This window comes from Geotrypetes seraphini, chromosome 5 (assembly GCF_902459505.1).
Source record: "Geotrypetes seraphini chromosome 5, aGeoSer1.1, whole genome shotgun sequence".
Classification (NCBI taxonomy): domain Eukaryota; kingdom Metazoa; phylum Chordata; class Amphibia; order Gymnophiona; family Dermophiidae; genus Geotrypetes; species Geotrypetes seraphini.
The window spans coordinates 176688081-176713168 of NC_047088.1; the positions used below are offsets into that span (position 1 = coordinate 176688081).

The following is a 25088-nucleotide window of genomic DNA, read 5'->3' on the forward strand; positions in this document are numbered from 1 at the left end:
TGGTTGGCACAAGTGGACACACCTAAGGGTGCTATGAACACATGCAATTGATAGTATTCTATAATTTGTGTGTGTCACTTGGCAACATGCCTATGCTCCACCCAAATGTATGCCACTTTGACAGTAGTGACCTAAGCAATTTAGGCTCACTGTTTATAGAACCTAGCAGTTATGTGCATAGCTAACAATTATTGGTGGGAATCATACGCAACATGGATTCATTAGAAATGGGTCTTGTCAGACAAATCTGATCAATTTCTTTGACTGGATGACCAGAGAATTGGATAGAGGGTATGTACTAGATGTGGTGGAGAAGGGTAGATGTTGTCCCTCTCCACAAAAGTGGAAGTAAGAAAGCAGTAGGGAATTACAGACCAGTTAATCTGACTTCTGTGGTAAGCAAATTAATGGAAATGCTTTTAAAACAGAGAATTGACTGCTGCAGTCTAGCGGCTGAAATGTACTCCAGTGTTTTCTACATTTCAGCGGCCTATCTTGACTAAATAGGCACGATTCTGTAGCTGGCACCCTCAAAAGATTGACAGGTGATCGGCGGCTACTGATTTTGGCGCTGGTAACAGAATCCAGCACTTGATTTTTATGATAAAGTTGTGATTATCTACCACTATCATTGTTACTGTCAAGGTGAAAAATATGTTTCCTGTCTAGTAAAGGTGAAAGTAAGGCGTATTGTTGCTGAGAGACACTAGTTTCAATAATCTTCAGTATTCTGTCAAAGTGAAAAGTTTAAATGTTAGGATACACTTCTCCCTCGTCATTCGCAGGGGATACGGGCAGAGCCAGACCGCGATGCTGAAAAACCGCGATTATCCGGCTCTGACCCACCCCTACCTCCCTGCCGCCTTCCCGGCCTTACCTGGTGGTCTAGAGGGTTTTCGGGGCAGGAGCGATCTTCCTACGCTCATGCCCCGTGCAGATCGCCATCAGGAAATGGCTGTAGGGAGTTCCCGACGTACTCTCGAGAGACTACGGGAACTCCCAGCAGCCATTTCCTCATGGCGATCTGCACGGGGCAGGAGCGTAGGAAGATCGCTCTTGCCCCGTAAACCCTCTAGACCACCAGGTAAGACAGGGAAGGCAGCAGGGAGGAAAAAAGACTGTTTTTTAAATTTTCCCCCTCCCCAGAAAAAAATCACAATTATATGAAACCGCGAGTGCAGGAACCGCGAATGGGGAGGGGGAAGTGTATTTCTTTCTGGCAATACCCTATTCTTGTATTCACTTTCTTGTTTTAGAAATCTCAAGCAGTTAGCTTGATTCTACCAAATGAATAATATTCTTTAGTTCGAATACAGATTATCCAGTCATTAGGTCTTTGTTTTTTTGTTTTTTTTTAAACTCCAGAAATGCAAGAAGATGGCCTCTAATGATAGATCCACAGGGCCAAGCAAACAAATGGGTAAAGAATATGGAAAAGGCAAATACACTCCATATAATTAAACTTAGTGACCCTGACTATGTGAGAACTCTGGAAAACTGCATCCAATTTGGCACGCCAGGTAAGAGACAACCGCAAGGTAATAAAAGTACAAATTGCACATAAACCTGTAGAGGCAAAATTAACTAGAAATGATTATGATTATAACTAAATTGTACATCAAACTAATAGAAAGCAGATTTTTTTTTTCCTTGTAATATCGATCATTTATCAAGATAGAACTTTCATAACTATAGACACAGCAGGATATGAGATTTTGCATGCTCAAATATTCATTTGTAACCAGTTTTCTAATTTAGTTATTTTAATTGTGCCAGGTGTGGTATATTTATGTTCTCATTTTAATTCCAGCTTTATGTTTAGAACTGCAGTTTATATTCTTCCAAGTTCTCAAATACCTTAAATTTAATAAAGTATAAGTATGTGAAACTGGAGGGATATAGGGGCTCATTTTCAAAATAGGAAAACATCCAAAAAGTGGCAGAAAGTGGCAGATGGATTTTAATCGCCAAAATGTCCAAATCATTATTTTTTAAACCCATTTTTAATACTTTTTTCTATGCAGTTCATATGCAGTACATCTAAATCTCAAGGTGGGACTAGGATGGGCTTATGAGACGTTTTCTATGATAATGGAAAATTGTAAAAACATCCAAGGCAAAACATAGGATGTTTTAGACTGGACCTGTTTCAGTAGTGACTAAGTGACAAAAAGGTGCCCAAACTACCCAGATGACAACTGGCAGGACAAAGGCATGACCCCATTTAATCCCCCAGTGGTCACTGACTCACTCCCATCCCCCTTAAGAAGTAAAAGCGACAGTATATACCAGACTCTAAGACAGCTGCAGGTATAATGGGCACTCCTCTTAGGGCAGCAGGTAGGTCCCTAGAATAGTCTAGTGGTCAGTGCATTGGACTGTAGAGAAGGGGAGCCAGACTCAAGTCCCAATCTAACTGGTACAGTAGCATACCTAGGGGGGGCGGTCCGCCCTGGGTGCACGCCCCAAGGGGGTGCACAGGAGAGAGCTGAATGGGGATGACGGGAGACCCTCGGGGTTAAATACAACTCAAGCCGCGAGGCTCGTCTTCTGTTTCTACCTACCCTGCCGCGCACACATAGCCGACCGGAAGTCTTCCCCGATGTCAGTGCTGACGTCGGAGGGAGGGCTTAAGCAAAGTGGGCATGGAGAGAGAAAGAAAGAAGAAGGGGCAGGGTTAAACAAAGACAGAAATGGGGCATGGAGAGAGAGAGAAAGACAGACATACAGAAAGAAAGGGGGTATGGAAAGAGAGAAAAAGAAAGAAGGGGGCATGGTGAAATAAAGAAAAAGTTTGGGGAGGAAATGAGGTCTGGAGGAGAGGAAGCATACAGGAGGCTGAAAGAAGGGAAGAAATACTGGATGCACAGTCAGAAGAATAAAGTGCAACCAGAGACTGATGAAATTACCAAAGGTAGGAAAAATGATTTTATTTTCAATTTAGTAATCAAAATGTGTCCATTTTGAGAATTTATATATGCTGTCTATATTTTGCACTGTGGCCCCCTTTTACTAAACCGCAATAGCGATTTTTAGCGCAGGGAGCCTATGAGCATCAAGAGCAGCATGGGGCATTCAGCGCAGCTCCCAGCGCTAAAAACCACTATCGCGGTTTAGTAAAAAGGGAGGGGGTATATTTGTCTATTTTTGTATAATTGTTACTGAGGTGACATTGCATAAAGTCATCTGCCTTGACCTCTTTGAAAACCCGCGGAATATAAATGATAATTCACATTTTCTCTGCGTACAGTGTACTTTGTGCTTTTAAAATTTTATTGCTGATAGATCATTTTGACTTGGCCACAAAGGTAAGGGGGAGGGAGGGGAGCTGCTGAAAGACATCTAGTAAACCTTGCAGGCTTGACTGTGCAGGGAATTATTTTTGTAAAATCATGTTTTGTTATGTGTCTGGCATTATTTAGACTTTAATTTCTATGAATGAATAGAATGAAAATGATATAAAATTACTTGCTTGTTTTTATGTTCGTGCGCTGAAGAAAAGTGGAGAGAGAGTGGACTGAGGACGCTGAAGAGAAATGGGGAAGAGAGAGTGGGGAGAAGGCAGTGGCGTACCTAGGGGGGGGCGGGGGGGCAGGCCGCCCCGGGTGCCAGCCCTAAGGGGGTGTTCCCGGCCTTGCCGTTCAGTCCCCCGCCACCCCCGAAGGACCGCTCGCCCCACTGACCTTCCTGCACCACCTGTGAAGCAGCCCGCAGCAGGATCGCGAAGTCAGCGTCAGCATCCCTGCGCTGCTTCCTGCGCCGCGATCCCGCCCCTCCTCTGACGTCAGAGGAGGGGCGGGACTGTGGCGCAGGAAGCAGCGATCGCTGACGCTGACTTCGCGATCCTGCTGCGGCTGCTTCATAGGTGGTGCGGGGAGGCCAGGGGGGCGAGCGGTCCTTCGGGGTGGGGCGGGGCATCAGGCCTTCAGGGTGGGGCGGGCGGGCAGGCAAGCAGGCTTTCAAGGGGGAGGGGGTGACAGGCAGGCAGGCAGGCCTTCAAGGGGGGACAGGCCTTCGGGGGGGGGTGCAGACCTTCAAGGGGTGCAGGCCTTCAAGGGGGGCAGGCAGGCCTTCAGGGGGGTGCAGGCCTTCGGGGGGGGTATAGGCCTTTGGGGGGGTGCAGACCTTCAAGGGGGTGCAGGCCTTCAAGGGGGGAAAGGCAGGCAGGCCTTCAAGGGGGGGCAGGCCTACAAGGGGGGGGGGGACAGGCCTACAAGGGGGGGGGACAGGCCTTCAAGGGGGGGTGCAGGCCTTCAAGGGGGGTGCAGGCCTTCAAGGGGGAGACAGGCCTTCAAGGGGGGGAAAGGCAGGCAGGCAGGCCTTAAAGGGGGGACAGGCCTACAAGGGGGTGGGACAGGCCTTCAAGGGGGGGACAGGCAGGCAGGCCTTCAAGGGGGGGGACAGGCCTACAAGGGGAAGGGACAGGCCTTCAAGGTGGGACAGGCAGACCTTTAAGGGGGGACAGGCCTTTGGGGGGGGGGACCATGATTTAGAAGTACACGGAGGGAAGGGGGTGTTCAAAGAGACATGCATATGCCAAACTTTGGGGGGGGAAGAAATAATGGGTCTGAAAATAGAGGAGAGGGAGAGAGATGATGGACCATGGGATTTAGGGAGGGAAGGAACAGAAAGGGAGAGAAATTGGACACAAGGGATGGTGTGGAGGAGGGATAGAGATACTGGATAGGAGGGTAATTAGGAAAAGAAACGGAGAGATGGTGGACTCTGGGATGGTGGGGAAGGAGGGAGAGATGCCGGATGAAAGGGTATTTAAGAAAAGGTGGATCTGTGGAGGGAGATGAAAAAAAGGAAAGATACCAGACTTCCTGGGAAGGGAAGGGAAATGGAAAGGGAGGACAGAGTTGGCAGATGGATGGTTAGCATGCAGAAAGAAGGAGACCCTGGCAAGCAAGTTATCAGAAGAAAACCAGAGCCTTGGACCAACAAGATTTGAAATATAACCAGACAACAAAAGGTAGAAAAATTAATTTTATTTTCTGTTTTGTGATTATAACATGTCAGATTTGAAATGTGTATCCTGCCAGAGCTGGTGTTGGACTGCAAACGTGAGCTAGGATTTAACAGAAAGAGGAAAAGTCCTTTTTGTTTCTTTATTTTATTTACACCACAGCGCCAGTGTGGTTAGGAGAAGCCAAAGGGGGTGAAAAAGCTATAAAACCCACCAGGAGTTTTGAAAAAAATCACCCAACTGGGCAGGAAAATCGAATTGAAAAACCAATTCAATAGGCTGAATTGAATCGAAATTTTTTTTCCTGAATCTGGCAGCATTAGTTTGCGCTACTGTCTTAGACTTTAGGACCTGGGATTGGGGAGAGATGGCATCCTCAGTACTTTATAATGCAAGTGAAACGAGGATTTGGTCAGACTTTTGAAGGGTCTGCAGAAAAAAAATATTGTATAGGCCGGGGACATGAGACAGCAGGAAATGGGAACTTTTCTTCCTTCTATTTTTGTGAATGGAAAGGCTGAGGATGTCAGAGAGGTCAGTTAAAATATGTGCTTTATAAGAAAATATAATAATGTGTTTTATAAAGTTTATAGCATAACTGGCCTACCCAGTGAGGTGTTCCTAGTGGTGATGGTGGCAGCGTGTCAATGTGTTGAGAGGAAGAGGTGGTCTGGGAAATTCTGCTGAGCAAACTCCGGGCCCATTTCCACCCCCCAGTTAGTCCACTCCACTCAACTGATTCACACACTGAGTGGGTCTTTGGGTGTTGTTTTGGGATCTCTTCCAGTGGTTTATCTCCTTCTGGTCCAAGGAAGGAAACTTTGTTATCCTTAGCATTGACCTACAGAATATGTTTGTAACAGCGCTGCTTGTGTGGCATTAGGCTATGTAGTGATCGAAAGAAAAAAACAGACCTTTGCACATTTTTGCACTATATGGTGGGTGTATGAGGAGATTCACATTTCCTGCACAGCTAAGTCCATGTGCAGTTACCTTGTGCTGTATTTGACATCTAGCAAGGTCTCTGTTTGAAAGGAAAGATCTAAACTTAAAAATGAAGTGGCCAGAAGTTATGGTAAAAGCAGATAGTGTAGCTGGTTTTAAGAAAGATTTGGACAAATTCCTGGAGGAAAAGTCCATAATCTGTTATTAAGACATGGGGGAAGTGTCTGCTTGCCCTGGATCGGTAGCATGGAATGTTGCTACTCTTTGGGTTTTGACCAGGTATTAGTGTCCTGGATTGGCTACCATGAGAATGGGCTACTGGGCATGATGGACCATTGGTCTGACCCAGTTAGGCTATTCTTATGTTATGTTCTCATCTGTAGGGGCCTTTGTTTTCACTTCTTATTTTAATGTATTTTTTTTCTGGGAACTTATCAGTGTTTTTTATAATGGGAACAAAAATGGAAGAGAATTAATGTGTGTGGAATGGGGGGGTAACTAATTTCTTCAGCTAAATAATTCAATCCACTTCAAACAGACATAGGAGAACTTGTGCACCATTCACACACCCTCCAACCAAAAACGTCAAAAGAAAAAAACTGTTCGACAACCTCCTAGCCATTCGAGCTGCAACACTCGACCCCCAACTCTACAACCAATTGATATCAACCACAGACTGCAAAACCTTCAAAAAGAAATAAAAACCCTTCTATTCAAAAAACACATAAAACCGAACTAACACAATCAGAACTGTCCCAAGCATCACCTGCAACTACTCCATATGTACTTCTAATGTCATGACAATTTAGACATAATTTATGTTATGTTATGTTTGGAATAATGGTTACATATATGAGGTTCAATAAAAGAAAATTTTCACTGCCTGTTTCTATTCTGACCATTTATTCCATTTCATGGTTATTGCAAAAAAAAAAAAAAAAAAAAATTTTTACATGGGGGGGGAGGGGGGTGTCAAAAAATGATGGGCCCCGGGTGCCACATACCCTAGGTACGCCACTGGGAGAAGGCGCTGATTTATAAATTGACAATTGTACAGAATATTGTTTCTTTTTATACTTTAATATAATAAGTTCAATATAAAACAATTAAAGGCTTGTGTGGATGGAATCAGGTGGTTTGCGGAGATGGGGACCGAGCTTATGGGGATTAGTCCAATAAAATGGTATTTTTTTATTTCTCATTATTTGTTTTATTTTTATTTGTTAATTTGTAAAGTGGTAATTGTTATGTATCAGTTTTTTCAAATTTACATCTACTGTTTTTATATTTTGCACTGTATTAGAGGACATGTGTTACTATTTTTGTGGTGTTGCATTGTATGCAGGGTCTGGTTTCTTGGCGGTTCAGTTTAACTTTTGTCTACATATTTCTATTTTTAGTTTGTGATTATTCCATATTGGGCGAGGGTGTATCTCTGTTCTGTGTGTATGAAAAGAACATAGTTTTCAGTTGGCATTGACTGAAGGATCAATTGACTGCGGGATCTGGCTTGTTTAATTTTACAATATATGTGTTGGTGTTCTAGTGCTCACTGCAGTGTTTAAGATGCTGCCTTTTCCTAGATACACTCTTGTTGTGCGATAAGTAGATTGTTACTAAAAATCATTTTTCATATAGATGGGGGGAGGGTCAAAAAATGATGGGCCCCGGGTGTCACATATGCTAGGTACGCCACTGAACAGGTACACTTATGGTGGAATGTTTGAGCCTTCCAAAAATCACAAAGGCCCATATTCTATAAATGGTGCCTAAAAAAGAGGCACCTGCAATCACAGCTTTAAGTGCTTTAAGTGCTTTAAGACGCCTAACACCACTATAGGCGTGGCTAATGCTGGAAGTGTCATTAGATGTCAAAAAGTGCCTCAATAGCATTGATTCACATTAAAGGTAGGTGCCGGAAATGTAGGCCTTGAAAAACCTGGCCTACATTTCTGGCGCCTACATTTCATGAAGCCGCTGGTGCCTGATTGATGCGTGATCGATGGCTGTTTTTTTTACTAAAGCTATAGCAGAAGTCGCCTTAACGCATCGCTTATGCATGTCTTTTCCATTTGCTAAAGCCACTTGTACCATGGCCAGAAAATGGCTGACTTTCCGATTGGAAAATGGGAAATCTAATTTCACCATTGGTGTGTGGCCATTAAAAAAAACCCTACTAACACAAACTCTACACTAATCAATTAGCAAATGGCAATGCCTCGCACACTAAGAAATTAGCACTGTCATGCCCACTCTCCACCCCCCCCCCCCCAAACATGCCCCTTTGGAGAAAATTAGATGCTAAGGGCCCACACACAAAGCTGCACTAATCAATTAGCTCAAGGCAGTGCCTCATGCGCTAAGTGATTAGTGCTGTCAAGACCACTCTCCACCCCCAAACATGCCCCTTTTGGTTTTTTTTTTATTTATAGTTTATTAATTTCTTAGTACATTACAATATTTAGAAACAAAGCAATTGGCATAAAAGAAAACATTCAAAACATCACCACTTTTCAAATCCAAACTAGCTCACATCTCGGGGACAGGAGAGACAGAAACAATATAGGAAAAACAATTACGGTACAATAGGCTGGAAATTTTTCTGTTAATCCCAATTTGCTTTAAGGAGTTATATTAACTGATTTTTTTCTCAGGATTATTCAAAAGAAATAATTCAAGCTGACTTGGCTCAAAAAAACCCATAAGAGTTATTTTCCCATGTAACCAGGCATTTTGAAGGAAACTGTAAGAAAAAAATACCAAACATTGCCAAGACTTTAGGCCTTAGCAATAAGAAGGCTTTTTGTCAATGTTGTGTCTGCCTGGATACATCTGGGAAAACTGAGATAGTCTGACCATAAAATAATACAGATTTTTGGAGAAAGTAAGCTTTCATAATACTTCTCTTTTTCTCCAAAGAAGATAGTGCTATATCTTTAGATGCTGAAAAGGCATTTGATATGGTGGCATGGTTACATTTATTTAATTCTATTAAATGGTTTGGTTACATCTGAATAGGGGCACTAGCAAGGCTGTCGTCTCTCTCCATTGGTTTTTTATATAGGGCTCCTTTTATCAAGGTGCGCTATGGAGGTTAGCGCGTCGGACATTTCATCACGCGCTAACCCCCACGGCAAACCTAAAAACTAATGCCTCATCAATGGAGGCGTTAGCGACTAGCATGGCAGGCGGTTGAACGCACGGTATTCCGCTCGTTAAACGCCTACCGCACCTTGATAAAAGGAGCCCATAGTTTTAGAACCCCCTTCTGATTGCTATCAGGAATTCACCAAATATTTATGGCTTATCCTCTAATACAAAACATTAGCATATGCTGATCATTTGTTGATATTTATTCTCAACCACATACTTCAAAATCTGCCTTTAGTTTCTTTATTCTCAGAGGCAATCATATCAACTAGGATATCAGAGATGTGCTCATTTTCAAAACACTTAGACACACAAAGTATCATAGGTTTCAATGGTATTTTTTGTGTCTAAGTGCTTTGGAAATGAGCCTCTCTGCCTTTAAATGATGCTACTACTCAATCTGATATTGATCAGGCTAATTTTAAATGGTTGCCATCCCAGTTAAAATATTTGGGAATCATTTTTCATAAAGATAGAGAACATTTAATGTCATCCTGTCGACCATCATTCCAAAATTTTATAAAATTATTACTTGATGGTCTCCCACGGCTCTGTCCTGGTTTGGCCTCATGGAAGCAATTGAAATGTAAATTATGCTCATTTAAGTATGCTCCCTAAATTGACCCCATGTTCCTTTTATAAATATCTTAAACATAAAATTTCTAAGTATTTATGCTGAGACAAATCTCACATAGCATTGAAAATGTTCAAATGCTAAAAATAAGCACTGAAAACATTAAGGGGTTGATTCTTTTTTTTTTTTTTTTAATATTCTTTATTCATTTTCAAAATTACATTAAGTGTAAAATATATTCACAAACAGGCATCCTGACTGTGGGCATCCTGATTGTAGGCATCAGTAGCCATCTGGCAGCCAATCAGGATGCATATTTTTAGAAAAAACTCCCCGAGGCACTGTAGGCATTTGTCTCAGATCTAGGGAGATGGGTAGGGACACCTAAGCTCACCCAAGGTTGGGTGTGGGCATGGTTTCACCCGGAAGTAGCCTTGGGCGAGTTTAAGTGGCCCTAGGCATCTCTCTAGAACTTTGACAGATGTCTGAAATGTTGGCCAGCAAAATGCTGGCCTACATTTTAAATGTTAAATGTAGACATGGTCGGCTGAGCTGATCGCAGCACGAGAATCCCCAATTAGCTGAACCGGCAGGACTCCCCAAAGCCGCGATCAGGCTAAGGCGTGATTCTCTAACCGTCGCCAGTAACATGAGTGCTGGTTAGAGAAATGGAGGGGTTAGGCATCTGTTAGGGCAGATGTGATTCTGCACAGAACACTAGTACCCGATTCTCAGTCTAGGCTCCGACCACCTCTTCCTGCACTAAGTCAGACCTTATCCAGTCAGGAGCTGTTTTGACATGCAGTCTAGGTTAATCTAGGAATATGGATTGTCAAATGGAATTATTGCCCTTAAGTTCTGTCATAAATTATATGTAAAACTAGTATTTATATAAAAAAAAAATAATAACTGAATGGGTTTGGTGTGTGTACAGAGTTCTGAATGTAATTATTAATGTAATATTAATTATACATGCAAAATGTGTAATTCATTGTTCCTATTTTTCAGTTTTGTTGGAAAATGTTGGCGAAGAATTGGATCCTATCCTAGAACCTCTTTTGCTCAAACAGATATTCAAACAAGCTGGTAGTATGTGTATTCGTCTTGGGGACTCCACAATTGAATATGCTCCTGATTTCCGTTTCTATATCACAACTAAGTTGAGAAACCCACACTATCTTCCAGAAACATCTGTAAAGGTCAGTTCTTCAATACTGAATAAATTATTTTAGGGCTGATTTTTTAACAGGACTCCTAGGTAAGAAGTCCAAACAGGTACTTGTATAAAAAGGCATCCAGAAGCAGCTTCAAAGCTAGTAAAAAATGTATGCATGTACTCTGTGTGCACTTGCTTATTTTATAAAATATGCACATAAATTGCAACTCTGCCCCTGGTCCACTCAAAGTATACACTTGAGAGAGCCATCTTGTCTGGGGGCTTAATTGTATACATTTTACCATGGAACACGTTTATAAAAGGCCTTTTCCACGTGTAAAAAAGTCTTTACAAGTAGAAAAACCTTTATAAAATTATCCCAGCGTATCTTTTCAATACTTCTTCCTCTAGGAAAAAATTTCTACCAAATCGGGCTAATGAAAGTAAAATGGTTGCTATGGACAGCATAAAGTTGCATTCTCTACATTTATCTCTGATGTATATGTACTAATCTTCAAGAATCCATTAATGCATATATCAATAAGATTCATTATTATGTTTCCAATGTGCTGTGAAATCAGGTCTTTAAGGTGTGCAAAATGTTAATCAACTGTGCCTAAAAGATCAAATAAACAGTGGAGAGATTAAGGCATGACACCCCCCCCCCCTTTAATTCCCTAGTGATCACTGACTCCATCCTCCCCTCACCCAAGATGTGACAATGACAGTACATACCAAGCAAACACACAACATCACTGGTTAGATGATTACATAAATGGAGCTAAACTGACCTATGACGCTTTTAGAAAAGCCATAAAAACTGCTTTATTCGATAGATTTATCGCCTAAATAATAACTATTTCAATCTCTAAATAAATCTCTTTTCTCTCTAACATGTCCTCCCCTGCCTATACTTTTGAAATTCTAAAAATCTGTATATTGTAATTCGCTATATCTTATGATTCTGTATACTGTAATTCAATGACTATTTGCATATTGTAATTCGTTGATTGTCCAGCTCTCTTTCAATGTAAACCGCCTAGAACTCTCAAGATTGTTGGCGGTATAGAAAAATAAAGTTATTATTATTATTATACCAGGCTTTATGAAAACTCCAGATATGATGGCCTGTCCTATTAGAGTAGCAAGTTGGTCCCAGAAGAAAGCTAGTAGTCACTGCAGTGGGCTGTAGAGAAGGGGACCTCTGGCCAAGTCCCACTCCAACTAGTACTTTTGTGGTGAAAAATATGAGCCTTCTAAAAACCCACAAAATATCTGCTGTACCTACATACAGTATAGGTGACACCTGCAAGCTTCAGGGTTATTGTAGTGGTGCACAATGGGATACAGTTGTTGGGGGGTTTTTCTGTTCCTAGAGGTTCACAATACGATATAAGATGGTTATGGTGGAAGTTGTACCTAGGACCTTTTATATGGCATGCATTGCAGTGCCTCCTAGATTGCCCCACTGCCCTGCTAGGATGTCTATGTGGCCAGTCTACTAAAAATGCTGGCCCATAGACATTCTAGGGAAAAATGCATAAAATCAGGTTACTGGGAAGTCTATGGGCCACACTGGACCTGATTATATAAATGGCACTCTAATTGTGGATGCCTAGTAATGCCTAACTAAAATCCATGCCTAACCAAATTGTTTTTTAATTGATTATGTGGTGTGGTAATTGACCACGAAAACCAATTAAAAACATTTTTTAAATTACTAATTAAAGTTGTGTATGGCTTATCCACATGGCACTTATGATGCCTAAGTCCAGGTGCACTCTAATGCCTAACAACACCTACCTGAAAAGTAGACGTGGTTAGGGGTGGAGAATAGGCGTTGTAAACCTAGGCATTGCTAGGTGTGCAAGATAGGTGCTGGTAAATTAGGTCAGGTAAAAAATCTGGCCTAATATACCGGCACCTAGCTCAATGACATGTAGTGACACCAAAGGACACCTAAGCATTGCTAGTTTATCAAGTTTCAAGTTTATTAGATTTTAATATACCGACCATCAAGCAAATATCTGGACGGTTTACATTAGATTTAAAAAAGACAGATAAGAATAAGAACAATTGAAGAATTATTTAGTAATTTAAATAATATATAGTGAACATTAAAGATATTAACAAGACGTACTTAACAGTGAGGATAGAGGGAATGGATGGGTAAAGTTACATTGTAGGTAGAAAAAGGAGAAAGAGGGGTTGGGAGAAAAACAAGTTGGATGGGGATAAAATATATGAAATGTTTATAAAAGAGAGAAATTAAATAGAAGAGAAATTAAAAAGAGAGAAATTAAATAATAGAGAATGCATCACGAAATAAAAATGTTTTTAAGTTTTTCTTAAATTTGTCAAGATGTTGTTCGTCTCGAAGTGGTTGTGGAAGAGAGTTCCACAATGTCGGGGCTGTTACCGCAAAATTTATTTTTTGTGTGTAATAAAACTCTTTTATAGACGGAATCAATAAGAGATTTTGATTTGAAGATCTCAAAGTTCGAGTAGAGCGCTGAGGAATGAGAAGTTTGTGAAGATATAGCGGCAGGTGAGAAGATTTTATTTTAAATGACAAAAGGATGATTTTGTAGGTGATTCGATGCGTCACGGGTAGCCAGTGAGCTTCTTTCAGAGCTGGCGTAACATGATCATATTTACCTAGGTTATAGATGAGTTTTATTGCGGTGTTTTGTATAAGTTGAAGGCGTCGAATTTCTTTTTGTGGGAGGCCATTGAGTAGGGAATTACAGTAATCCAGGTGAGAATTAATTAAAGAATGGACAAGAATTTTGATAGATTCAGTTTCTAAAATTGAGGTCAATGAACGGATTATGCGTAGTTTAAAGAAACATGTTTTAACTACCGAACTAATATGGTCATGGAATGATAGATCTTTATCAATGATAACTCCTAAGATTTTTATTTTTGTCTCCATTTGAATTGGGATTGATTTAATAGAAATTTTTTCAGGGAGAAATTCAGAATTTTTGGTTGAAAATAGAAGACCGCGAGATTTATCTATGTTGAGAGAAAGTTTATTAGAATGAAGCCAATCGTTTATGGAGTCCAGTTTATTGTTTATATCTTTTATATCAGACGTATTGGAAATATTGATTGGGTGAAAGAGTTGTATGTCGTCTGCATAGGCAAAGATCATGAATCCGATAGATTGTGCTAAGGTTAAGAGTGGAGATAGAAAGATATTAAATAGTAATGGGGAAAGAATGGAACCTTGCGGGACCCCATACGTTAATGATATAGATGGAGAGGTTTCATTCCTGGCAAAGACTTTAAAGCTGCGTTCTTGAAAGTAAGATGAAAACCAAAATAGTGCCGTTCCTGTGATACCGCACTCTTTAAGTCTATTTAGGAGAAGCGAATGGTCAATGGTGTCAAAGGCTGCAGATAGGTCGAGTGAGATAAGAAGGACAGATTTTTGGTGGTCAAGATAGTAGTGTAGGGTTGAAATAAGGCCTAGCAGAGACAGTTCAGTTGAATCCTGTTTGGCAGGGATGTAAAGCGAAAGTTTTTTCAATGAATTCTGACAATTGTGTGTGTATGATTTTTTTCCGTTAGTTTAGATATTAAAGGAAGATTTGCAATTGGGTGGTAGTTTGCTGGGAGGGAAGGATCTAGATTGTGATGTTTAATTTTTGGAAAAACAAGAGCAGTTTTCCATGTCAAAGGGACAGAACAGTTGGAAAATTATTTAGATATCAATTCCCAGAGATATGGACCAAAGAAAGAGAATAATTTTTTGAGAAGAAAAGGAGGGATACTTTCCAGGGGAGTGTTAGAGGTATTGAGAGATTGCAATATTAGTAGTAAATTTGCTAGTGAGGGCATTGTAAATGTAGAAAAGGTACTGAATGATAGAGTGGAAGAGTCATTGGTGATATGGGAGGAAGGAGAGGATGGAGGTGTTCCGAAATGTGTTCTGATATTCTTAATTTTATTGTCAAAGAAGTTTATTAGTTCAATTGCAGAGGGAGTGGTAGTTGGGGGTAGTTTTTTGGTAGAATATTTTGACAGAGATTGAGCGAGATTGAAAAGTGTTGAAGAATTGCGGGTGGAGATAATAAGTTTGGCAAAATATTCCTTTTTAGCGTGTTGAATAGCTTTTTTATAGTAAGAGGATTTTTCTCTGTATAGCATTAGGAAATTGGGAAGGTTGGTCTTTCGCCATTTATGCTCTATGGAGCGAAGTTGTCTGCGTAAAAGAGTAAGATTTTCGTTGTACCAGGGTTGTTTTTTATGGGTTAGGTTTGAAGTAAATTTCTTTTTTTCTTGTTGGGGTGTCAGGGAGTCTAGTAGGGATTTTGTGGAAGTATACCAGAGGGAAGTTTGTTCGTCAAGAGGAAGAGAAGAAAAGTCTGTGAGGTTTAGATTGAAATGGTTCTGGATGGATGTAAGAGTGATTTTATTAGTATTACGGGTTGTGGATGTATCTTTTTTGTTTTGTTTTTGGACAATTCCTGAGGGTGAAGGGAAATCTAGTTGCCAATTAATAAGTAGGTGATCCGACCAGGGTATAGAATGGAATTGGAAATTTTGAAATAAATAGGAAGTAGATGTGGGACAGAAAATCATGTCTATTGTGTTGCCAGCCATGTGGGTGGGCAAAGAAAAAGGAGGAGTTAGAGAAAGGTCGGAGATCAGCGTTAGGAGTTCAGAGGTATTGTGATGGTTGGGCAAGTTAAAATGAATGTTAAAGTCTCCGAGGATAATGGAGTCTGGATAATTAATATTGAATTCTGAAATAGTAGAGATAAGAGTTGAGAGAGAAGTCTTGTTTACTGGAGGGGGAAGATAGATTAGAAGAAAATTAAAAGTGTGAAAGAGTTTAATGGAAAATGGAAGAGTTTCAACTGGGGAGGTGGCAGATAAATTAGAGGAATTAGGGTGAAGGGGAATGGAGGTATGGTAAATAACAGCTACTCCACCTCCTTTTTTGTTTAAACGAGGTTGAAAGATAGTCTTGTAATTTGGGGGGCATGCTTGAGTTAAATAAGCTTCTTCACCTTGAGCTAACCAGATTTCAGTGAGGCATAGGATTTGGAGTTTGTGTTGAATAATAGTATCATGAATGAGGTGATGTTTATTTTTTAGGGATCGTACATTTACTAAACCAATGTTGAGTTTAGAAAGAGAATGAGGTGGGGTAGTAAAAGAGGTAAGAGAGGGACAAATTGGAATGATGGTGTAAGATCTAGCCAATATTTCTGTAGGAAAGGAGGTTTTCTTAAGTGGTCGGCGGCCCCAAAAGGTGGGAATTGAGGACATTATTTTGTTGTTAGTAGGTGTGTTTCTATAAAGGATGCCTAGCAGTTGATTGACAACTGCACAGACTGGCAACCACAAGTTAGGTGATTTTGAGCCAATTGCGGTTTTGAGCCAATCAGGGCCTTAGGTTCCTTTCACTGCATCCCAAGATGCATTGGGAGGGGGAAGGACCATCATTCTGAGCATGCGGCCCTATAGGCAGGAGGGAGTGGGCTTCTCTCCTGCCAATTTGTCATTCAAAGATACGGGGGTGTTGGGTGGATGTCGAGGGGGTCCATAAATGTTGGGGGATGTGGGGGAATTGGGGGGGGGGAAGTCCAGGGATATTGGGGTGTTGAGGAATGTTGGGATGTGGGAGATTTGGGGGAGGGGTCTGGGAATGTTAGAGAGGTGGTCAGGGATGTTGGGGGATGTCGGGAGTCTAGTTGGGGAGAGGGGTGTAGGGCTCGGTGGCTCTTTTTTTATTTGGATAGTTTGGAGGTGTACTGGAGGCGATCGGTGCCTGGGAGGGAGGGAGGAATCTCCTTGCCAGTTCAGCTGATCCTGCAGGGGGAATCCCCATCAGCTGAGCCAGCAGGAAACCCCAAAACCAACTCAGCTGAAGGAATTTCTCCTACCACGATCAGACAAGGTAGTTGGGTATGTCTGCAAAACTTGCTTTTGTGTGTTTTTCAAGTGGACGTTTTTATTTGTGAAAATGGCCAAAAAAGATAGATGTACTAAGGACCAAAACATCTACATAGGTCATTTTCAAAATAAAAGATAGACGTCTATCTGTTTTGAAAACGGACAATTTCTCTACTAGATTTCTGGATATTTTTGCCAAATTTGACTGACATCTGTGATAGAGTTGTGCAGCGAGCTCATGAGAAGGGTTGCACAGATGGACAGGCAGACCACACTCTGGGCATTCAAGAAAAAAAAAAAAAAAAACTCTTTAATTCAACAGTAGTGCAGAGCCTGTTTCTTCACAGTTTGTGTCCTTCAAAGGAAACAGTTTTTGTCCTTCAAAGGAAACAATTAGGCTTTTCCTCAGTCTTTTCCCAAATACAAGTCCCGTTCTCCATAGGGTGTGACACGCCCCAAACAGTCTTTATTCCATGTGAAGGAAACAGTTAGGCAGCATTTAGTCCCAGGTCTTAACAGGCACTAGAACAAATGCAGGTGCCGTAGAGTCTTACCTCCTATAAGCTCTGTCAGTGCCAGTCCCTTCAACCAGCTTCTCCTGCTCCTAGGTTCCCTCTAGTAAATCTCTCCTCTTAGGTCTGGCTCGACCTTTTAAGTTCCCCTGAGTCACTTCCTAGTTTCCTATTTTTCTCCCCTCCCTGAGGGAAACTCCTTCTCAGTGCTGCTGTGGTTGTGAGACAATTTAACCAGGAGGGGGAGTGTCGGGTTTTCCTGAGGTTTATTCTGAGTCTGAGAAACAGTGTCAAGCAGGGGAAGTGGCAGGGTTTCATACACTGTCACAACGTCCTATTGAAAATGACCCTCTTAGACATAATATTGATAATGCCCTCCATATCTCCTAGATATATCTCTCTATTGCATCTCAAAATTGAATATTATGCTAATTATTCATTGGCAATACCGTGCCTCTACTCTCTTGGTAAAACATTTTGGTACATATACCTTTGAGCAATTTTTTTTTAAGTGCCTTCATAAGAATGTAAAATTTGTTCTACATGCCCAAATCACTTCAAAAGTTACCCTAAAAGTGTTTTGCATGTGTTTGAGAACTAATAATAATAATAATAACTTTGTTTTTTCTATACTAATGTTCCATGGAATAGTCTAAAGAGGCATTATCAATGTGGACTACTATTAAGACATATTTTTTTATTACCTACTCGTGCTATTTTAGCACAGGTCCCTTTTTATTCAGTGAGACCTAGTGCACTGACAAATGCACCTTGATAGTAAACCACTTGTATTGTAACCCACTTGTATCCCATGTACTGACTAAATGTATCTTTATTGTAAACCGTTTCTATCCCATGTACTGTCAAAATGTATCTTTATTGTAAACCACTTCGAACTTCACGGTATAGCAGTATATAAGAAATAAATTATTATTATTATTATTACTAGTAACTGGGATTAACAGTAAAATAACACTTCTTAATGGTCACCCAAATTGATAAATTCATAAGAACTATGAGTTGCCATGCTAGGACAGACCGAAAGTCCATCAAGCCCAGTATCCTGTTTCCAACAATGGACAATCCAGGTCACAAGAATCTAGCAAGATCCTGAAAAAGTAAAACAGATTTTATGCTGCTTGTCCTAGAAATAAGCAAAGAGTTTTCCCAAGTCCCTTAAATAACTGTTTTGTTTCAATTATTTAATTAGCTTATATCCTTCACAATTAAATTATTAGGCTGCCAAGATTATTTAGCCAAAAGATGAAACTGTCATTCATTAATTATGTGTTGTTTTTTTCTTTTTTGTTTACCATATGTTTCTCTGAATAACTATAGGCTCAGTCTTTTTCAGTGAATTCTTGATCATTGATAGGTGCCATCGACTTGTCTTTGAGTCATAACTTGATGAACATCATTAAGTTTTCAAGGCAGAATACAGAAGTAGATTGCTGGACCTTCCTTCTGCTCAGTATAAATTCAATGTTGTCACTGTTGCTGTATCAAACATGATCCTCCACTTTCAACGTTGCCCATCTGCTGCTGCCCAAATGGGTGGTACAGCATTAGTCTGACATATCTGCTGAAACCTATCTGCCTTGGGAAGCCCTGCTGGTAATGAAACTGCCATGTGGCATGACAAGCCCATGAACCATGACTGGAGCCTTGCTCATTAGTTATTACAAGAATTTATAATTGAAAGCATTCTAAGAGACTAAGGGTATGCTTATTAAAAGACATTAGGATTTTGAGTTAATACAGATTGTAGTGCATTTTAACTGTAAATCTATTTCAGGGAATGTTTTATGCACTAATGTGCTAAAGTAGTCATTAGCACACATTAATTGCTGTCCAAGCCCATGCAATGCATATGTCATGTCTTCTCCAGAAAAATTCTCTAACAGTGTTTCTCAACTTCTTCAAGCCAAGTGCCCCCCAAGTCTAACAAATATCAACCGAATACCCTACCTAAGCTCCACCCTGACCCACCCAGGCTCCGCCCCTGACCCCACCCCATAATAACAACTAATTATAATGTAATTTCTTCCATCCATTTTTCATATACACACAATATAATCTTATTAATACATAATGGTAACCACAAATTTTTTTTAAAAAAACTAAAATACACTGTATGCAGAGAAAATGTTAATTATCATTTATATTCAGGGTTTTTTTCCTAGAGGTCAAGGCAGATGACTTTAAAATATGCAATGTCACCTCAGTAACAACTATAGAAAAATAGACAAATATAGTGCAAACTATAGACAGTATATATAAATTCTCAAAACTGACACATTTTGATCACTAAACGAACGTACCAAGTCTATAGCGACAATATCCAGTCCTCCAGCTGGGTCAATCCATGCGGTGTCCCACAGGGTTTCCCCTATCCCCTACTCTGTTCAACATTTACCTAGCCCCTTTGCTAAATCTACTGCAAAAAGCAAAAATCAAATTCCACATCTACGCCGACGATGTAATCATAATCCTGCCCCTAACAAGCCTGACCCCTGAGACGAAGATCCATCTAGCACTAACTCTAAAACAAATCGAAACATGGATGACAGAGTTCAAACTGAAACTCAACCCCGAAAAAACCAAATTCTTCCTGGCAAGCCCAAATGACAAAATCAAAGATACTACAATAACCCTGAATGGTCAGATCTGCCCTATTGTCGATACCATAAAAATCCTAGGAGTGACACTGGACCGCTACCTCACCCTAGATACGCATTCAGAGCTTCTAATCAGAAAAAACTTCTCGACACTATGGAAACTTAGAACCATCAGAAAATACTTCGACTCAACATCATTCTGCCTACTGGTGCAATCCTCCATCCTAAACCTACTTGACTATTGCAATATTATTTATTTAGGGTCGCTCAAGAAAACCATTCAAAAACTCTGAATCATACAAAACTCAACTGTGCGACTGATTTTCGGCCTAAAGAAATGGGACCACATAACCCCCTACTACCAAAAACTCCACTGGTTGCCCCTGGAGGCAAGAGTATTGTTCAAATTTGCATGCCTCTGTTTCAAATCCACTCTCGGTCTGGCCCCTCTGTACCTGGTCTCCCATTTCAAACTAGACTGCTCCACCAGGCCTACACGCAGAATGCGCATGTTCAGCCACCCTACAATAAAAATCTGCCGATACAAAAGATTCCTTGACAGAACGCTTGCCTTCCAAGCAAGTCTACAGAACGACTGGCTAAGCAGCACCATCATGCACTCCTCATCCTACCTCAACTTCAGAAAACTAATCAAAACCAAACTGTTCAACCGATTTGTGACCAAGAATTCCTAAAGTCTTCACTGCTTATCCCACATTGTATGACATTCCATTCTTTGCAAATCGCCTCGATCTACTTCCTATTGACCAAGAATTCCCATAGCCTTCACTGCTTACCCCACACTGTACGACCTTCTCTTCCTTTTGACTTACTCTTATTGTAAACCCGTCCCTACAATGTTACCGTACTATGTACAAACAGTCATGTACTCAAAGACTTCGTGTCTTTTGTTTTTTCCTCACTGTATGTCCAGCTCTTCTATATTACATTGTATTGTATTGTACTCAAAGACTTCATTGTTTTTTTTCGCTGTATGTTCAGCTCTTCTTTACTGTAAACCGCCTCGAACTACCTTGGCTTTGGCGGTATATAAACAATAAATTATTATTATTATTATAAATTGAAAATAAAATAATTTTTCCTACCTTTGTTTCCTGGTGATTTCATGAGACTCTGGTTGCACTTCCTTCTAACTATGCATCCAATATTTCTTTCTTTCTGCCTCCTGCATTATTCCTTTCCTCCGGACCTCATTCCCTTCCCCAACCAACATCTCTCTCTCTGTCCCTCCTTGAGTCCTACATTTTTCCCTCTATATTCTCCCGGATCATGTGCAGCATTTTACACCACTGCCCACCAGCCCCATGCCCATTTCTACTTCTATCACCCCTCTCCAGCACCATGCCACACCTCTCCCTCCATCACTATGTCCAATATTCCTCCCCCTTGCATCCCCTTCAATCTCTCTCTCTGTTCCCTCTCCACCACCATATCCAACATTTCTCCCTCTCATCCTTCTCTTCCCCATGCATCTCTATCACTCTCCTCTATCTCTCTATGCCCAAAATTCCTCTTTCTTCCTTTCCTCATATGCCACCATCTCTTTCCCTCTCACTCACACACTCATGCCCAACATTTCTCCCTTTCTATTCTCTCACTCCTATGTCCCAAGTTGGTGCCTCCTTCCATAGGCAGTGGAACGCTTTTTTGCTTGGGGGAGCCCAAAAGCTCCACCCCAAATCCCACCCAAGCTCCACCCTAGACCCCGCTCGTTCCCATAATAGTACTAATTGTAATACCAATTTTTCCATTCATTTTTCATACTGTATATACACACAATATAATCTTATTAACAACACATAATGGTTAACCACAAAATTAAACTACACAAAGCACACTGTTTGTTTCTCAACATTCATTCCTACCAGAACACCTGGCCTTGGTCACACATGCAGAACACAGATAACCTCTATGCAAATACGGGACCACAAACTAAAAGTATTAATATACAGTATACAAACAAAAGACTCTGCATTCAGTACAACTGCAGAGAAATAGAAACAAATGCATTTCTTTCTGAACATTGCAAAATATATCCATCCCTTTTTTTTTTCTTTTCAAAATTGCAATAGCAGTTTTTAGTGCAGGAACTCTGAGTTTTGGGAGCAGTGCAGAGCATTCAACGCACTGGCCTGCGCTAAAAACTGCTATCGCGGTTTTGCAAAAGGGGGGAATAAATAGCAGATGTAAATTCTCAAAACCGGCACATTTCAGTCACTAAATTGAAAATAAAATAATTTCCCCTACCTTTTTTGTCTGGTGATTTTCTTTTTCTAAAAAATATTCCAAAGGTAAAATTGTCAACTACAATACCACTTATCAATCAAAATCTTGACAAACTTCACACACTGTGTTGGAAGAAGCACCTCAAACTAACCCTTCTTATACTGAAAACGAGCCTCAGAAGCTTTGGTGAGGCATTCCAAGCACTTACACTGCTTTCAACTGCCACACAGGCTAAGGCAAATTAATAGTTTATAGTTTGTTTAAAATTTGATAAAGCGCTTTACAATAGGCTCCTCTTGCAACTGGGAACGGCACAGTAAAAAACTCAAATGTGAGAAAAACCTGTGCGGTTCCCGGCTGCAAGAGGAGCCTATGATTAATTTGCCTTAGCCTGTGAGGCAGTTGCAGGCGGTATGAGTGCTTGGAATGCCTCACCAAAGCTTCTGAGACTCGTTTTCATTAAAAGAAGGGTTAGTTTGAAGTGCTTCTTCCAACACAGTGTGTGAAGTTTGTCAAGATTTTATTTTTCTAACCATCTTTTTCCCTGTCTCTGGCTGCACTTCCTTCTTATCCATTTGCTGTTTTTCTCTCCTTTTTCACTTTTTCTCCTATATTCATCTTTAGCATTAATTTTTAACATTCTGTTCTTTTGCCTTCTCAAAATCTATCTACTTTTCCATGTCTTCCCTTCCCATCTATCCATGTGTACCATCTCCTCCCACTTCTCCCCTATTCCCATCTATCCATAAGAAGCATTTCTTCTTATCTCTTCCCTGCCACACCTATTGATGTGAACCATCTCCTCCCTCTGTCTCCCCTTCTCCTCCATCCTTATGCACCATCTCATCCCTCTCTCTCCCTCTCCTGTAGTCAGACATCTCTGTCTTCCCTCTTCCCCCCTCTGGTTTGGCATCTTTTTCCTTTCCTTCCCATAGCCTGGAATCTCTCTCCTCTTTCCATGGTCTGGCATCTCTGTCTTCTTCCCTCCCTTTTCCTGTGGTCTAACATCTTTCTCTTTCTCTCTTCTCCTTTCTGTGATCTGGTATCTCTTTCCTCTCATTCTTGAAGTTTAGCATCACTCCTCTCTCCTTCCCTTCAATTCCCTGGTCTGGCATCTCTCTCCTTTCCATTCCAGTGGTCTGACATCTTTCTCTTCCCTCCTTCCATCACTATTCTCCAGAATCTGACATCTCTTCCTTCTTTGTCATCTTTCCTCCCTCCCACTATAACATTTCTCCCTCCCTCCTCTCACCACTATCATGTCCAACAATTTTCCCTCTTTCTTCCTTTCCCCATGTATACCATCTCTCTTTTCCTCCCACTCCACACACCTATGTCCAACAATTCTTTTTCTCTCCCCTCACCCTTGACATCCCCTTCCTCTTCCTCATATTTCTCAGAATTTCACTAACTGTGTCCTATTCTATCCACCGTCTTCTTCTTCTCTCTTTCTCCCTCCTCTCTCTCTCTCTCCCTTCTAACCAGAGTCTCCCCCTTCCCTCTAGTTTCCCCTCTCTCTCTTCCATTCAGTTTTGACCCTTTTCCATCCCATGTCTCTCCCCCCCCCCATTTCATCCGGAATCTTTTCTCTCCCCCCTTCTCCACTGCAGCCATCCAGGATCTCTTCTGTCTCTCCCTCTTTTACATCCCTACAATCCAACATCTTCTCTGTTTCTTTCCCTATCTACAATGCCATTTTGTCTCTCATCCTCAGTATCAACTGTCTCTTTCCCAATACTCCTGCCCCACTCTTTTTTCCTTTTCCCCATCATGATCCTGGTATGTGGCATCCCCTGCAGGCCCACCCAAATGGGCTGGTATTTGGAGTAAGCTCAATGCCTATGCATGAGACCAATTTGTGCCTCATGCATATTCATTAACTCTCTCCTGAGTCAGCTACTCCCCTTTCAAGTGTCTTTGAGGTCCGGGTTCCAGCTGCTTCCCCATCTCTGCTCAAGTAGTTCCGCTGGTAGAGGAAGGAAGCTGTGGTTGCTGTAGCAAATGGGCTGCTACTAACATGTCCCACTGCCAGCCCTGAAGCTTGAGGAGCGCTCGGCAAGCCACCAGCGGTAAGGAGCCTCCTCCAATCCTATCTCTTTTCCCCTCACTCACCGTATTGTCAAATTATTTTGTTCTCTTCCTACTGAGCCCCACAGCTACAAGGGGCCATCGACGGCATGAAGAGGTGAGTTAGGCTTCCCTTCCTTCAACTCACTTGCTGCTCTCTCTCCTGCCACTGCTGTAGCCTGTAAACAAATTTAACATGTGCCACAGGGCTCTAATACTGTGCGTGCCGCTGACAGCTTCCCTTTACCTCTTCCTTCCTCCCCCTCATGACGTAACTTCCTGTTTCGTTGATGGAGGAGGAGGCGGAGGGAAGCTGGCAGGGGCACGTGCAGTGTTAGAGCCCTGCGGCACGTGTTAAATTTGTTTACAAGCTTCGGCAGTGGCTGGAGAGAGCAGCAAAGGAGTCAAAGGGAGGGAACCTTACCTCATCTCACCTGGCACTTGGGGGCCCCCTGTTGCTGTGGGGCCCAGGTAAGCTGTCCTGTATGCTCCCTCCCTAACGTGCTGGCCCTGGTGATAGGTGGGGGAGTTGAGAGTGCCATACTTCTGGTTGATAATTTTTGGGGAGGCCATGGCCCCTGTGGTTTCCCCTGTTCTAACACCTATGCCCCCTTCCTCCCTCCCTTCTCTGTCCCATGTTCATGCCACCTCCCTTCCTTCTGAGTCAAGTTTGTATCCCCTCCCTGGCTTCCAGCTGTTGTCCCAGGATCGTGCCCCTCCAATGCCCCATGTTCCTTTGCCCCCCCTTTCTCCTTTGTCCCAGAAAGATTGTGTCCCCTTACTTATTTGAGCCACACTTGCTCCATCTACCTTCAGTGGCTTGTTGGGGAGACACGCAGGCAGCAATTCACACGCTGCATGTGGCAGACCCACAAGCCTTCCCTCTGACATCAGAGAGAAGGTTTCCGGGTCAGCCACGTGCAGCGTGTGAACTGCTGCT

The 25088-nt window shown here is 41.6% G+C and overlaps 1 protein-coding gene across 1 annotated transcript in view; it reads left to right on the plus strand.

Moving 5' to 3' along the window:
* DNAH7 (dynein axonemal heavy chain 7) overlaps nt 1-25088 on the plus strand; it is a 707015-nt gene that overhangs the window by 511482 nt on the left and 170445 nt on the right. Inside the window, exons 44-45 of the mRNA XM_033944671.1 lie at nt 1366-1520; nt 10647-10837. Of these exons, the coding sequence (XP_033800562.1) occupies nt 1366-1520; nt 10647-10837 (346 nt within the window). The remainder of the gene's footprint in view (nt 1-1365; nt 1521-10646; nt 10838-25088) is intronic.